Raw genomic sequence first — 16,278 nt, forward strand, 5'->3', positions numbered from 1 at the left:
GAGCCCTGACCCTAGAGAAAGTCCCCAGAGCGCGCCGACGGGGCTGCCCAATGTCTTGGTGGCAGCCAGGGCCCTGGCTGCGCCCACAGTGAATTCCCCACCAAGGCCTTGTCCTGGGGTGTGGTCTGCCCGCTAGCTCGTGCCGCAGGCTCCCTTTGCAAACCGAGGCCCCAAACCCCTCTGATCCTCCCTCTCGGGGAATCCACAGTACACAGCTGGCAGAGTACAGGCGCTGAGAAGTCCCGCAAGGAGGAAAAGGGCGAGTTAGCGTGGGCTAACGCGGCCCGTGCGAGGCGTGTCCGCCCCTGCCTGTCCTCGCCATCTGTACCCCCGCTGTCTCCATGCCCAGAGCCGGCGTCTGGCAGCCTGCGTGTTGGGAACGCAGCTTCGCGCCCAGGCTGTCCCTGGGGAGTGGCACCCCGACCTCGTGGGTTACATGGCGCCTGTCGGCAGTGCTTGGGCCCTACCCTGTGATGTTAGGTCAGGTTACCTAGCGGGGGAACGGCAGTTCATGAAAGAACGTTCTAGACCACAGTGGGATCCACACTGTGCTCTGTCTGCCAAACCTGGGTCTCCACAGTCTCCCGGCCTCGTCCCCTCGGGAATTCCTTACTTCAAGATGCCCCTGGCTCCCCATCGCCCTCCCCCTCCGCCTGCGCGGTGGCCCGCGGCCGGCTCTGCCGCCCCGCTCGTGGATCCTGCCCGTCCTCCGCATGCCATCCACCCCCACTGGCCGCTCCCACTGGCCTCTGCCCACCCTGACCTGAACGAGCCCAGCCCCCTGCATGCTGTTCCCTCCCCCGAGAATGCTCCTCCCTCTTCTCTTTGAGAAACTGACTTATTGTTTACCCTTGAGTCCTTGTTTTTTTGAAAAGGTTTTTTAACAAATCTCAGCATTTCTTTTTTTCAAGAGTCTGAATTTTCAAAAAATGTTTATTTGAAGGGCAGAGAGAGGGAGAGAGAAGCCTTTGTACACAGGCTCACCCCCCAGATGGCTGTGACGGCTGGTGCTGGGCCATCACCTGCCTCCCAGGGTGTGCAACAGGGAGCCGACAGGAAGCAGGGTGGCCGGGACTCAGACCAGGGGCTCTGACATGGAGCCTGTCACCTCACGCAGCCACGTAACCTGCTGCACCACCTCGCCCTGGCGTTTTTATTTCTAAAGGATGGGAAACACATGTCCTTATGCCAGCCTTCAGTATCGTGCTATCTTTTTTATTTTTTTAATACTTATTTGGAAGGCAGAGTTAGAGAAACAGATCTTTCATCTGTTGATTAACTCCCAAGACAGCCACAACAGCCAGGGCTGAACCAGGCTAAAGCCAGGAGCCAGGGGCTTCTTCTGGGTCTCCCACATAGGTGCAGGGGCCCAAGGACTTGGGCCATCTGCTGCTGCTTTCCCAGGCCCGTTAGCAGGGCACCAGATGAGAAGTGGAGCAGCTGGGACTTAGCCCACTGCACCGCAGGGCCAGCCCCTCATGCTATTCTTCATCCCTTAAGTTATTTGGAAATAAAATGATAATCATTGAAGTGCGCTCCTTTGATCCAGAAACTTCAGTTTAAATTTCCCCAGAGAATTTGTCCCCAGAGTTGCAGGAAGACTTCTTCTTTGTATCAGATTGACTGATGTATTTGAAAAGCAGAGTTACAGAAAGAGAAGGAGAGGGAGAGACAGAACACATGCTTCCGTCTGGTGGTACACTCCCCAAATGGCCACAATGGCCGGGCCTGGGCCAGACCAAAGTCAGGAGCTTCTTCCGGGTCTCCCACATGGCTGCAGGGGCCCAAGCACTTGGGTCATCCTCTGCTGCTTTCCCAGGCGCATCAGCAGAGAGCTGGATCGGAAGTGGAGCAGCCGGCTCTCAAACCGGCGCCCATGCGGGATGCTGGTGTCACAGGCAGTGGCTTAACCCTCTGCATCACAGCACCAGCCCCGAACTTCTTAAAGGCCTCCCAGGTTCTGTTTCATCACTTTGACCATGACTGCACTTGGATGGTGTTTTGGCCACACCAGGGACGTCCACTCTTTAGAGGCGGGAGTTTTGTTCCAGCTATAGAAAACACTTATGAAGTCAGTCACTGCGGTTCGTCAGTGAGGGGTTGAACTCCCTAGCTCCTGTGACCTGGGCCCCCACTGACTCAGTTTCCCCCTTGTTGGAGCGGCATGTGGGGTGGCTCTGTCTGGCAGGCCGGCGGGCAAGCTGCCGTCTCATCGACCAGGTCCGTCAGTCTGTGTGTCTCTGGTTGCCACGCAGGGCTCCGTGGCCTACGTGCCCCAGCAGGCCTGGATCCAGAACGACTCCCTACGAGAAAACATCCTCTTCGGCCGGCAGCTGCAGGAGCGCTACTACCAGGCCGTGCTGGAGGCCTGCGCCCTCCTCCCGGACCTGGAGATCCTGCCCAGCGGGGACCGCACGGAGATCGGGGAGAAGGTCAGTGTGGCGCCGACACGGCACAGGCCCACGTCGTGCCCTGGGCCGGGGGCTGGGCAGACTAGGCTTCCCCTGCAGGTGTGGCTCCCACCTGCCCCACAGGGGTTCTTGCTGGGGCCTGGGCTGAAGGCTACCTGAGAGGAGGCTCCTGGCGTGGTGGCGGCAGCTGAGAGCGAGCGAGTGAGAGCACACGGCCCCTTGCAGCCACAAGGCACCTCAGACGCTTGGCCAGGCTCAGAGGCCTCTGTGGGCACATGACTGCCCAGTCACATGACCGTGGCCACGATGCAGGGAGGCCGGGTGGCGTTCAAGTGTCTGCAGTCCCTGGCGACAGAGATAATAGAGTAACACAGGAGCTGTCACGTGCTGAGCATTTCCGTGGGCCTGTCGGGGCGCTATCTGATGGGAACTGCACGCCCTGAGATGGGATTTGTTCTTATTTAATGGGTGAGCCGGGGAGGCACAGAGAGGCTAGGTGACTTCCCTGAGGACACACAGCCACAGAGAACACAGCCCCTGTGTGTCCTACCTGCTGTATTTTGTTCCAAGGAGGTTCTCTGTGCTCCCCCTAACCCCAGCCCCCTCCCACTGTATTCCAGCCCCCAGGGAGCTTCCTCCCCAGCACACCACCCCTTCCCGCTTCCCGGCCTTTGCAGGTGCCTTCCCCAAGCCTGGGACACTTGTCCTGGGCCACTTCTGTGTCTCGCGCTGGCGCCCCCTGGTGGATGCCTACCTGCATGCCCTGTCTCTGCTGTTAGCCAGAAGCCAGTTGCATCACCTGGGCTCTTATCTGGGAACGACTGGTTTTTACTGAGCTAAGTCTGCACCTCCTTGGAAAGAAGATGCCAATGACTGGCAGAGGTCTTTGGGCTTGCAAGGGAACTTGAGCTAGTGTGAGCCGAAAATGAGAATGGAGTTTAAGGAGACAGGTGCAGGGGAGGGATCTAAGGGCAGAGTGTGGACTCAGGGAGAGGTGAGTCCTGTTCCGCTCTGGCCGTCCCTTTCTTCCCATCAGCTCTGTCGTCTTCTCAGAAGTGGCTGGCGTTTGGACACTCCTGACAGTCCCTGTCATGGTCACAGTGCCAAAACCTGGAGGGGGAAATTCTGATTGGTCTTGACTTGGGTCCCATTAGCTGTGGCCAGAGGGGCTGTCACAGAAGGAGAGCAGGCGTCTCCCAGGAGGGGGCTGGGCGCCTAACACCGTGGGTGTCCACTGCGATTGTGCAGCCACACGTGGAGGTGGCGTTGGGCTGCCTGCTGCTGAACCCTGGGCAGAGCATGCTGGTCGCTGTACGTGGCTGCCCTGGTGTGTGACAGATCCAGCGTAAGCGTGCAGAAATCATTAGCTGTTAACAATAATGACAGCAGAAGCGGCAGTAACAGCATCGTCACCACGTCTGCCGGTGCCGACCAGGAGCTGCCCTGCAGCCATCGCCGTTGGTGCTGTCAGCTGCTCTTTGCTGAGCGCTCCCTACGTGCCAGGTGCCCTGCGCAACAGCCCGCAGGAGGCCTGGGTGCGTGGCCTTCTCCCATTTTGCAGGCAGAGGGGCACCCGAGCACACGGTCCTGTGCCCAGCTGTGCTGGAGCCGCGGGTCCCTGCGTCCTGAGCCGCCCCTTAGGTGGCTTTGCCCCATTTCTCGGGTCTCCAGTCTCCTGGGGTGACCCACCCTTCCCGTGTGTCTGTCCCCAGGGCGTGAACCTGTCTGGTGGCCAGAAGCAGCGCGTGAGCTTGGCGCGGGCCGTGTACTGCGACGCCGACATCTACCTCTTCGACGACCCCCTCTCGGCGGTGGACGCCCACGTGGGCAAGCACATATTTGAAAGTGTGGTCGGCCCCAAGGGCATGCTGAAGCACAAGGTACCTGCTGAGGGGCGGGCGCTCCTGGGCGAAGCCGCGGGCTCCTTCACTTCCCAGGCCTCTCGGTCGGTTGGTTTACGCCGGGCTTTGAGCGTGCAGCCTCTCGCATGCTTTCCTTGGAACCTTGCCAAGGCAGCCGTGTGGCACTTGTGTTTGTAGGCCTGGGCCCTGGTCTCTGGCTTGAAATCCTGGCCTCCCCAGCCGCAGGGGCCTGCCTCCACATCCCAGGGCTTCCCAGAGGGAAATCTCATGCCACAAACTTCCTGCTCTTCCTTCCGGGCCCAGCTGGCCGTGGGGCGGAGCTTTAGGGCCAGAAAACTGGCACGGCACCTTCAATGACCGGAAGGAGTTCCTGCGCTTTTTTAAGATTGAGCAGAGAAAGAGAGAAAGGAGATCTCTCATCTGCTTGTTCACTCCCTAAATGGCTGCAATGACCCCATCTGGTCCAGGCTGGAGGCAGGGGTCAGGGACTCCATCGGGTCTCCCACGTGAGTGGCAGGTGCCCACGCACCTTGAGCCATTAGCAGAGAGCTGGGTCAGAAGCAGAGCAGCCGGGACTCAGCCTGGCACTCTGATATGGGATGCTGGTGTTGCAGGCTGTGGCTTAGCCCGCTGCACCACAGCCCCGGCCCGCTCATTGGTGGTGAGGGCACACACCTTCTTCTCTTGATCACAGGAGTAGTGTATGACCCTGAGTTGATCATCACACAAGGTGTGCGTGTTCCAGATATCTGTATCACCCCCCATTGGCATGTGCAGAGCTTAGGTGTCAATGAAGTTTTAAAACCATGATGATGGAGGGAGAAAAAAACTCACACTTATACCTATTGGGAAAATAGTGAAAAAATACCTACAAAAGTGGAGATTCTGGATTACTTTCGAGTTACCTTGCCTGGGCTTACCATGTCACACGTGATACCTGCTCCAAAAGGTTCATGCAAAGTGCACATCATGAACCACGGCGTAGATGTCAGATTTCTTTTGCACCAAAATGAACTTGCTTTTTAATTCCATTTTTTACCATGAACTTGTGGAAGTCCCCTTGTGTGTACGCGCATATAGAGAATGCCATGTCACTTAACCTGTTAGACGCATCTCTACACACCACTGAAGGTCTGTGCAGAGCTGATGTTTAAACACTGAAGAATGTTTTTGAGTGTTCAAAGGAGTACGCACCCAAATCCAAGAGCGCGAGGAGATGTAGAAACACGGATACAAGTGGTGCCCCTCATCTCGTGCCCCCTGTTGCTCTCTTGAGAGCAGGGGTCAGCGAACTAAGAATGGCTTTTAAATTTTAAACATTGGAAGGTGGGGGGAATCTGAAGAATTACTTGTGACTTGTGAAACTCGTGTTAAACTTCCAGCGTGCGTAAGTGAAGCATTGGAATGCAGCCAGCCGTTCTGTGTGGCATTAGCTGTGGCTGCTTCCTGCTACAGCAGCCAGAGCTGAGCTGTTGCCACAGCGACCACACCGCCCATGAAGCTGCAAATACCGATCACCTGGCCCTTTAAGAGGTGATCTCTGCTGACAGTTCGCTGAGTATCTTCCCAAACCTTCAGATCTAACACGTTTTCTTTTTTTTTTTTATTTTTATTTTTATTTATTTATTTTTTTTTTTAAATTTTTTGACAGGCAGAGTGGACAGTGAGAGAGAGAGACAGAGAGAAAGGTCTTCCTTTGCCGTTGGTTCACCCTCCAATGGCCGCCGCGGCCAGCGCACCGCGCTGATCTGATGCCAGGAGCCAGGAGCCAGGTGCTTCTCCTGGTCTCCCATGGGGTGCAGGGCCCAAGCACCTGGGCCATCCTCCACTGCACTCCCTGGCCACAGCAGAGAGCTGGCCTGGAAGAGGGGCAACCGGGACAGAATCTGGTGCCCCGACCGGGACTAGAACCCGGTGTGCCGGCGCCGCTAGGCGGAGGATTAGCCTAGTGAGCCGCGGCGCCGGCCAGATCTAACACGTTTTCTAACAGTGTTCGGGGATCAGAGGCCAGTGTTGCAGAGAAAGGACTGGGCCCTGGGTGTGAGTTGTTTCTCTGCCTCTTTCTGTTCTCCCACATGCTCGTGCCTCCTTCCTGCTTCTCTTGGGGGTTTTTATTTAAAAGTAGCCTTTCCATCCCCTTTGTTTAAAGAAACATTTATTTATGTGAAAGGCAGAGTTAGAGACAGAGAAGGAGAGATCTTCAATCTGCTGGTTCACTCCCCAAATCCCTGCAATAGCTGGGCCTGGACTAGTTTGAAGCCAGGAGCCAGGAACTTCACCTGTGTCTCCCACGTGGGTGGCAGGGGCCCAGGCACTTGAGCCAGCCTCTGCTGCTTTCCCAGGTGCATTAGCAGGGAGCTGGATTGGAAGCAGAGCAGTTGGGACTTGAACCAGTGCTCTGAGGTATGGGATGCCAGAGTTGCAGATAGCAGCTTAACCTGCTGTGGCACAAGGCCAGCCCCTCCCCTCTGCCTTGGTCACATCACAGCCCCCTTCCTCTTGGTGCCCCATCCCCTTCCCTGCTGTCCCTGCGACTCAGGAATCTGGGGAAGGGCCCTTGTTGGTTTTGTTCCCTGCTGGTCCTCAGCTGTTAGCGGTTCCTGGCACAGGTTCAGATCCCTGTGCATGCCTCTGCCATAGATGCATGCCCTAGCTTTGGACCTGGGCTCTGATCTGCAGGATCCCATGACTCCCGCCCTTAGCCACGGCTGTGCCAGGCTGTGTGCGCATGCGCTTACCTGGCCGGGTTTCCCTTTGCCCGCAGACGCGGATCCTGGTCACACACAGCATCAGCTACCTGCCGCAGGTGGATGTCATCGTGGTCATGAGTGGCGGCAAGATCTCCGAGATGGGCTCTTACCAGGAGCTGCTGGCCCGGGACGGGGCCTTCGCTGAGTTCCTGCGCACCTACGCCAGCGCCGAGCAGGAGCAGGATGCGGAGGATGAGGGTGAGGGCGGCCACAGGTGCCTCGCGGAGGGCTGGATGGAGAAGGTCTGGTCACAAGAGCACTCAGGTCCGGTCCCCCTGTGTCCGGAGCCGCAGCTGCATGCCTCCGGCTCCCAGGAGCCAGGGGCACCCATGACACGTGGGGCAGGCATGACTGGAAGCAGCTGTGAGGGCCGGGAGATGTGGTGCTGGGCTGAGCTGGCGGCTGGAAGTTGGCAGGACCTAGATTTGGTCCCGGTTCCTGTGTGACCTCAGGCCTGTCCCTCAAACCCTCTGGGCCTCGGTTCCTCGCCGATTAAGCAGTGGATGGGCAGAAGCAACCCTCTCACACCGGGTGTGGGTTCAGTGTGGTGAGCTGCCAGGAGGCTTTGGCACGTGGTAACAGCCGCCGTCATAGGCCCCTGGGGGAGAGTGCCATCAGCCAGGCCACTACAGCCCTGCCCGCTTCCAGCTGCCTGGCCTGGCCTTGCCTGGCTTCCCGGGCCGGGCCCCTGAACGTGGGATCATCGTGGAGTGCCCTCTCAGTCCTCAGAACCTTGAGCTGGGACTGCGCCCTGACCTCATGGGCAGCAGGCTCGACTCCTAGGATCCTGTTCACACTTGGCTCCAAGTCCAAGGGGTCTGCTTGCAGCCTGGGTCCATCGGTCATGCTGGCTTCCTGGGGTGTCCTCCACTCGCCTCCTTTTGGGGATCTCTGCCCCATGTCGACACGGAAGGGGACCCCACCCTTGGGGTGAGGGATGCTGCCTGGGCTCCAGCTGCTGCAGTAGGAGTAAAGGGCGCACACCGCGTCGCTTCTCAGCCTTTTGGCTGTCAAGTGTAGGGCGCGCACCTGTCCTCCACGGACTGCCCTTTCTGAAGCCAAGTACGGGCTCGGCCTGCCCTCCAGGTGAGGCCGCAGGGCCGCCCCTCTGCACGGCTCCCAGCGCAAGTCAGTGTCACAGGCTGTGTGCTGCCGTCCCAGGGGCTTGGGGTGCTGAGGACGAGCTGTTTCCTGTTCGTGTATTGAGCTGCTCAGCGGGGAGTGTTCCAGCACCTGTTGGGGGTTAGGTTCGTGTGCAGATTATCTTCCTAAGGCCATCGCTGTGAGCGCCTCGACAACACACACTGGCTGGCTCCTGGTCCTGGAGGCCGAGGCCCGAGACCTGAGTGTGGGCCACGACTCCGTCCCGAGCCGCTCTCCCAGCTTCTGCTGGTTTCCTACAATCCGTAGCATTCCTGGGCTTGTTGGAGCATCACGCTGATGTCGCCTCGTCTGGGGGTGTTCCCGAGTGTGTGCGTGTGTGGGAGCGCGTGCACCTTTGTCTCTGCAGTTCCCTCTTAGGGAATCACGCTGTGTGCATTGTGTTAGCAAGGTCCAACCCCCTCCAGTGTGACTGCATCCTGACAGTTACACCTGCAGGGACCCAGTCTCCTGGGAGCTAAGACTGCCACGGATGACCTTGGGGGAATATAATCCAGCCCCAAGCAGCACTGTAGTAGGTTTTGGGGAAGCAGCAGTGACCAACGCACTAAACAAATCCATATCCTAGGGGGTCCGAACCCAGAGGGGGAGGAGGACACCGAATGGACCCACAGGCTAAGGATGCTTTCGTATACCATGGAGAGCCCCGAGGCGTGACGGAGTCACAGGGGGCCTCTGGAGTGAGGTTGGCTCCAGAAGGGGCGGCAGCAGGGAGAAGATGTGGGGAACAGTGTTTTGGACACAGGGAAAAGCCAGTGCCAAGCCCTGTGGACCAACACGAGCTTGGCTGGAAAAGCCGATAGAGGCTGGTGTGGCCAGACTGTGGCCAGCAGGGGCCGGGGGCAGGAGGTGGGGTCAGCGAGGTGACCATCCTGCAGGGCCTTCCCGGTGGGGAGTTGTGGTTTTGGCCTAAGTGCAGTGGGGAGCCACTGAGTGTCAGAGGAAGCAGCTGGCCCGAGGACGCACAGTGGCCTCTTACATCTCCCGTCCTCTGCTCCTTTTGTGGTCGCTGGGTCTGCCCAGACTGGGCGCGCGTTCGCGGCTGAGCGGGCCCCCTGCACTTCCCCGTGTGAGCCCTGCACCCAGCTATCCACAGTCTGCTCGTGGCGTTGTGCAGCCGTCTCAGTCTTTCCAAGTTCATCTGCTTTTTCCTCCCTTTCCTCTTGTTGCTGCGTAGTACCCCTCTGTGTGGCTCCTCCTCTGCTTTCCCTACGCATTCATCTCTGCACAGGCATTTGGGTTTTTCTTCTTTCCTGGCCATCGTGAATAACGCTGTTGTGAAGCCCTGTTGATTTTGAAAGACTGATGTATGTATTTGACAGTGACGGAGAGATGGCCTTCATCTGCTGGTTCACTCTCCGCATGGCCACAACAGTCGGGGCTGGGCCAGGCCAAAGCCAGGGGTCAGGCACTTCATCCAGGTCTCCCAAATGGATTGCAGGGGCCCAAGCAGCACTTAAGCCACCTTCCACTGATTTCCCAGGAGCACTGGCAGGAAGCTGGATGGAAGTGGAGCAGCCGGGACTCATACTAAAGCTACAATGTGGAGAGCCAGTATCACAAGTGGCGGCTTAACCCACAACGCTGGCCCCCATAGCGGTTTTGAGAGAGAAGCCATGGCCGGCACCGTGGCTCACTAGGCTAATCCTCCGCCTGCAGCACTGGCACCCTGGGTTCTAGTCCCGGTTGGGGCGCCGGATTCTGTCCCGGTTGCTCCTCTTCCAGTCCAGCTCTCTGCTGTGGCCCGGGAGGGCAGTGGAGGATGGCCCAAGTGCTTGGGCCCTGCACCTGCACGGGAGACCAGGAGGAAGCACCTGGCTCCTGGCCTCAGACTGGTGCAGCGCGCCGGCCATGGCGGCCATTTGGGGGGTTAACCAACAGAAGGAAGACCTTTCTCTCTGTCTCTCTCTCTCTCACTGTCTAACTCTGCCTGTCCCCCCCCCCCCAAAAAAAAAGAGAGAGAAGCCATGCTTATGCTTTTTTTTTTTTTTTTTTTTTTTTGGCCAGGGTTTGATCTCTGCGTTCCCTTAAGCTTTTAAAGTCTGAGTGTGGCGAGTTACTGCGCGTTCGTGCCCTGGGGGATGGAGAGTTCTCCCTCAAGTCTAGTCTGCTTCCTTCCTGCTGCTGCCGCTTTCCTGCCTGCCCTGAGCCAAGTCCCGGCAGCTTCTGGTTCACCAGCCAGCGTTTCCCTGGCCGCCAGGCGTGGGCTGCTCTCAGAGGAGGATAACGCCCTGTGCTTTCAGAATCCAAGTGCCAGGGATCCACTGAAGCCCCTTTCCTGTCCAGTGAGCACAGAATGTCCTTGAGCCCTGCTGGCCTCAGATGCCCCCAGGCACCTGTGTCTCCTCCAAGGCAGTTTACGCAGAACACAGGCGTGGCCAGTCGCCATATAATTTTGAGTGTCTTTTCAGCACTTAGTTAGGCAATGAAAATGACCCCCCCACACACACAGGAAGCCCCAGCCTGGTGGGTCTTAAATAAAACTTAGCAGGTGCACCCCACTCCCCCCTGGCTTTGGGGGAGTCCACTTGCATCTTGATGTCAGGGCCTGGTCTTGCTCAGCTGTAGCCAATGCCAAGTGCCCATGACCTTGGATTTGTTGGAGCCCCATTTTTGGCCCCTCCTAAAGGGAAGCTGGATCCATCAGGTTTTTATTTATTTTTTAAACCCACACTGAAGGAGAGGGCCTTCCTGGGATGGGGGGAGGGGTTTCATTGTCATGAGGAGGGGGAGATGCCATGCCCCCACGAGATACACTATTACATGCTATAGTGATCTCCAGGGAATGCGTTTTTATCCCTAAACGTCTTGACTGCCAAAATGCTTTACATACTGGTTCCTGAGCCTGCATAGTCTCAGGTAGAAAACAGGTGGCTTCTTGTATGAGGACCCCAAATGAAAGCAGCCATTTTTGCGGGGAGGGAGCAGTTCTGCCCTGGGTGGGGGGGTCTCTGGCGGGGTCGGGGGACACCTGTGCTTGCCGCGGCTGCAGCCACTTTGCTGCTGGAGTCCAGCGGGCGAGGGCCCTCAGTACCCCTGACCCTGCTGTGCCCAGGATGGCAGCGGGTGGGACCTCCGGCCACGCCTCGGCGCGGGAACCGGGCCCGCACTCCAGCACCGCGCCCAGTTTTCAAACCTCGCGATGAATGTTTCCCTCTTTAGTAGCTACTGTCGTTTCAAGCTCGATCCGAGGCGGGCCGTGGACCTGGAGTGGCGCAGTTAGGTTTCTCCTGCGTCCGGGCTCGGCGGCCCTCTCAGCCGGGGCCCGCACGTGCCTGCCCATCGGGCTACGCGTGAGGTCCCACTGCCGTAAACGTGCCTGCGCCATCACTGCGCTGTCGTAAACACCGCGCCGCTGCGGAGCGCTCGCCGCGCCCACGCGTGTTCCTGTGGGCTTCCCGCTGGCCCGCGAATCTGGGGCTGGAGGCTGCGGGTGGCTACTGCCCCCGCTGAATCTCTTTCTGGCCCTAAGTGAGGCGTGGGGTGTAAAGCAGCACGTTGAAGTCTTCCCTCGAGGGAGGCCTGCCAGCTGGCGCTTGCCCGGGGAAAGTTCCAGAACCTGCGGGAGGAGCGCTGAGCCTCTGGAGGCCGGCTGAGGGGGGCGGCCGCGGAGCCGAGCCCAGGCTGGGCTGCTGTGGCTCCAGCACGGCCCGTGCGCGGCCCCGCGGCCTCCGAGACCCCGTGCCTGGCACCCACGGGAGGTCCAGGCGCATTCCCTGCCCGCGCTTTCTGCGTGTTTGCTTTAAACCCAAAGGGGCGGTTCTTCTGTCGCCTTCCCCAGCGGTGGTGGGTGTGGGTGTGGGTGGAGAACAGGGCCCGGCGCCCGGAGGCTCTCGGTAAATGTGTCCAGTAGGTGAGTGAACGGCACGGTGATGGCTGAGGGTGCCCTGTGTGCAGGCGCGGCACAGAGGGGCTTCTGACACAGACAGACGGGAGAAATATCCCAGATCAGGGGGACGCGTGAGCGTGTGGCCTCCCTTCCCCCCCACCCCGCCCGTTTCTCCCAGGGCCGATTTAGAAACTCGCTTCGCAGGTAGGGGTTGTGGGGTGGCCCCTGTGTGGCCACCGGAGTGCCACCTCCTGGCTCAGCTTGTTCTCTTGTCAGCCTGTCAGTCAGGTGAGTGCAGAGTGCCTGCCGTGTGCCACCAGGCCATCTGGTGCCAGGACCACCGTCTGAATCCCCCCGCCCCAAGCAAAGTTGCGCAGTGTGTATCCTGTGTAACTGCACATGGCGCATGGCGAGTGCTGTGAGTGGAGTGGGAGTACTGCCCCAGAGAACTCACAGTCTGATGGGAAGAAAAACACCAGTCACTGGGACCTCAGTAGCAGACAGAGAGCCCGTGGGAGCCCAGAGGAGGGGCCCCCATTCCAGCCTGGGAAGGTCCGGGGCAGAGTCTGAGCCGAGTCACTTTTCCTGGATCCCTGTGCCCTTGGCTCAGCCTGTGTTTCCATGGGACCAAGCCCCGTCATGAGCAATGCCCTTGAACTAGAGCTGTGGACTGGGACAGAGCCAAGTCACACCTGCCCCGCCCCGCTGTAAACTGTTTCCTTCTGCTGCCACACCGACAGACACAAAAGCGGAAGGCTGGCCTGTGTTACTTTTCCAGCTCTGTGTGTGTGTAAACCAGGGGTGTGGCTTTTAGAGGAAAGCTGTTCACGCCCTCAGGGCGTTTAATGGGCACAGGGAAAGAGTTTCACCCTGGTTCTTAGCATTTTATTGGCTCTGGTGGGTCCCCAGGTGGCAGAGTGGCGGGTGAGGCGCGGGGTCAGGAGCTCCCGCCCGTGGCCGCAGTTGGCTGTGCTCCTACAGCGAGGCTGTGCGTGCGTGGCCTAGAACTGGTGCTGCCAGCCTGGGGAGGGCCCCGAATGTCCGTGCGTTTACACCCCCGCCCGTTTTCCATTTGTTCACTCAGCCGACATTGGTTAAGCACCTACTGTGTGCCAGGCTTTGTGGTCGGTGCTGGGGGATTCGGGTCAAGCTCGCAGACCTGTGACTGCTCACCTGGTACCCTCAGCAAAGCCTTAGCACCCCGTAGGTCACATCTCCATGTCCAGCATGCTTCCACAGAGAGCGTGTGTGTGAGTCCTGGCCTGCAGTATGTGGACAGTAAACGCCAGCAGTCCCGCTGCTTACACACCACCCGTGCATCCCGGGACGTGGGCAGGTGTGGACGGTGCACTCTGACCGGCACCTGACCGGGGTGCGGGTGGGAGGATCAGGGAGCAGGGTGGGAGCAGGTTCCCCACACTGGACCAGCCCCATCCCCCTTGCCTCCCACCAGCAGTGGGTGTCTGAGAGCCCACACCAAGGGCTCTGTGTACACAGTGCAAGCTCACTGCAGCCACCTGGGGAAAGGTGTGTATGGGAAAGATGGTGGGTGACCAGGGCGTCAGGAAAGATGCATGGAGCACCCAGGGAAGTAAGCCCCTGAGGACAAAGCTGCTCAAACTGCCTCTGAGCCCTTGGGGCCACTGGACGTGGGTCAGGTGGGGTGGGGTGACCTTGGTGGGGCCCCCTGGGCTGGGACTCGAGGGAGTGCTCGGGGCAGGGATGCCCGTCCTGGTTGTGCCGGTCGTTTATGTGACGTACGGGAGGAGCCCCGAGCCCAGACCGTGTGTGAGTGCAGCTTGGCCTCCCGCTCTGGAGGGGAGGGTTGGCTGATGTGCCCGTCTTGCAGATGTGCAGGTTGGGGCTCCAAGGGCTGGATTGCTGCCCCAGGGCACTCAGCTAGAAGTGCAAGAGCCCTTCCCCCGCCCTCATGGCCCTTGGTTCCACACGGGACCCATCCTTCATAGAGCCCACTCTGAGGGCCCTTGCTGGGAGCGTCTCCCCGCCCCCTCTTGCAGTCCTGGCCGAAGTTCCCCAAGGCTGGTCTGAGGGCCTGTGCTGCTCAGACTTCACTGGTGTCCCCTGGGCGTCAGCATGCTCCGAGGCCACCCCTACCTGCCTGCCCGCTGCACGTCTGTCCCCTCATTCCTGCTCCTGGCCAGCTCTCTCCTGACACCCAGGAGCAGGATGCCAGCGTCCCGGGGGGAGATAGTGCTGTGAAGATGAAAGGAGCAGGCACCCACTGTGTCAGCTCTGTGGTCCCTGCTGGGATGGTTGCCGTGGATGGTGGCTGGGCTGTGTCTAAGGTTGGGGCTGGTGTCTGGCTGGTGTGTCCCAGGGTAGCTTGATTGGTTGTTAGGGTAAAAATGGCTTACTTGGGGCCGGTGCAGTGGGCTAAGCCTCTGCCATGGCTGCCGGTTTGTGTCCTGGCTGCTGCTCTTCTGATCCAGCTCTCTGTTATGGCCTGGGAAGGCATTGGAACATGGCCCACATGCTTGAGCTCCTACACCCCCGTGGGAGACCTAGAAGAAGCTCCTGGCTCTGGATCAGCCCAGTTCTGGCCATTGTGGCCATTTGGGGAGTGAAGCAGCAGATGGAAGACCTCTCTCTCTGTCTTTCCCTCTCTCTGACTGTAACTCCACTTCTCAAATTTTTTAAAAAAATGCATCCTTATTGGGGCACAGCCACTGCCCAAGGTACCCCCTTCCCTTACTACTTCCTTGTGATCTGGCAACTGAAGGGTTAACTCTCAGCACTGCAGGGCATCCTGTGGAGCTCTGCCCCGGGGCTGATGCCCTGGTCAAACCTGGTGATATTGGGGACTGGAGGCCTTCGCCCTTCTCCCTGGTCAAACCTGGTGATACTTGGGGACTGGAGGCCTCCGCCCTTCTCCCTGTGTGAGTCTCTGTGGCCAGGACCTGTGAGTAAAACCTGAAAGTGGTGAGCTGCTCTCACCTGAGCCTGGCCCGGGGTCCTCAGCTGGTGGGATCTTCTGGATTATGCCAAGCACTGTCCTTGTTGACAGGGCCCTAGCTCTGGGTGGCACCTGCGCCCTAGCCACGGGACTTGTGTGGAACCTCAGCAAAGCCGGGCTGCTTATCTTTCTCTCCTTCCTTCCTCCAGCCCTCCCTCCCTTTCCTGGCAGTGTGGAAGGGGAGACTCTCCACCTCTCCCTCCCTCCCTCTCTCCCTCTCTCCCTCTCTCCCTCTCTCCCTCCCTCTCCCTCCCCCCCTTCCCTCTCTCCCCCTCTCAACAGAGATACAGGGGGGAGAGAGAGATCTTCCATCCACTGGTTCTCCTCTGTATGACTGCAGTGGCCAGAGCTGGGCCAGGCTGAACCTCAGAGCCTTGAATTCCATCCCAAGGACCTGAGCCATCCTTCGCTGCCTTCCCAGGTGCATTAGCAGGGAGCTGGATTGGAAGCAGAGCAGCCGGGACTCGGACTGGCACTCATTTGGGATCCCAGTGTTGTAGAAGGCAGCTTAACCCCCTGCACCGCAACGGCGGCTCTCAGCACCCTGAACTTCCTGGCGGCCAAGTTACTACTCTCTTTTCCCAGGAGGGACCTGTTTCCTATGTGGTTTTGTCGTCGGCTCTTAAAACCCCACTTGCCGCATTTTGTGTCTCCCTCTGCAGGGTTAACGGGCAGCAGCGGCCCTGGGAAGGAGACGAAGCAGATGGAGAATGGCATGCTGGTGACCGACGGCGGGGGGAAGCTGCTGCAGAGGTGAGGGCGCTGGGGGCCTGACGGGGGGCCGGCGAGACGAGGCGGCAGGCACAGGCAGGCTTCCGGGGCCCTCTTCCCGAATCCCCCAGGGGCCTTGATTTCCAGGGCGCAGAGGCTGGGGGCGGGGAGGCTGACCCTGTTCTGGCCAGGTGGCACGGCTCGCATAGGCGTCGGCGTCTGGCCGTAGGCCCTGCTTGCTGTGGCTCTTCAGTCGGCTCGCTCTGGGGGCCCAGGAGGGTTCAGGCCGTGAGAACCTGCGCTTGGTCACGAGGAGTCGTCAGGCAGGAGCGACTGCCTGGTTTGTGCTCCGCGAGGGGCTGCACAGCTGTTTCACAGGGGGAGCGGACAGAGCTGTGCATGAGTCAGGCAGCTCGGGAGAGACCGGGCTGGGGTCTGCACCTCCGTCTGGTCTCCAAGCGCGTGTGCCTACGGGCCAGTATTAGCGCTGCCTTAAGGGAGCTTTGCTTTCAGCAAGGTCCTTGGAGACCCAGTGGGCTTTGCTACCAGAATGCTTTGTGCCTCGGTCTTCTCCCTGTCA

The 16,278-nt window shown here is 59.4% G+C and overlaps 1 protein-coding gene across 8 annotated transcripts in view; it reads left to right on the plus strand.

Annotated features, from left to right (window-relative positions):
- Nucleotides 1-16,278, plus strand: part of ABCC1 (ATP binding cassette subfamily C member 1 (ABCC1 blood group)) — a 131,908-nt gene that overhangs the window by 94,568 nt on the left and 21,062 nt on the right. For all 8 annotated transcript variants that reach the window (XM_089321633.1, XM_051847486.3, XM_089321629.1 and 5 more), the window contains 4 exons: nucleotides 2,256-2,432; nucleotides 4,124-4,291; nucleotides 7,038-7,221; nucleotides 15,650-15,740. In XM_089321633.1, coding sequence (XP_089177759.1) covers nucleotides 2,256-2,432; nucleotides 4,124-4,291; nucleotides 7,038-7,221; nucleotides 15,650-15,740 — 620 coding nt within the window. The remainder of the gene's footprint in view (nucleotides 1-2,255; nucleotides 2,433-4,123; nucleotides 4,292-7,037; nucleotides 7,222-15,649; nucleotides 15,741-16,278) is intronic.

Source organism: Oryctolagus cuniculus, chromosome 19 (assembly GCF_051225735.1).
Source record: "Oryctolagus cuniculus isolate XC-2025 breed Fujian yellow rabbit chromosome 19, ASM5122573v1, whole genome shotgun sequence".
Taxonomy (NCBI): domain Eukaryota; kingdom Metazoa; phylum Chordata; class Mammalia; order Lagomorpha; family Leporidae; genus Oryctolagus; species Oryctolagus cuniculus.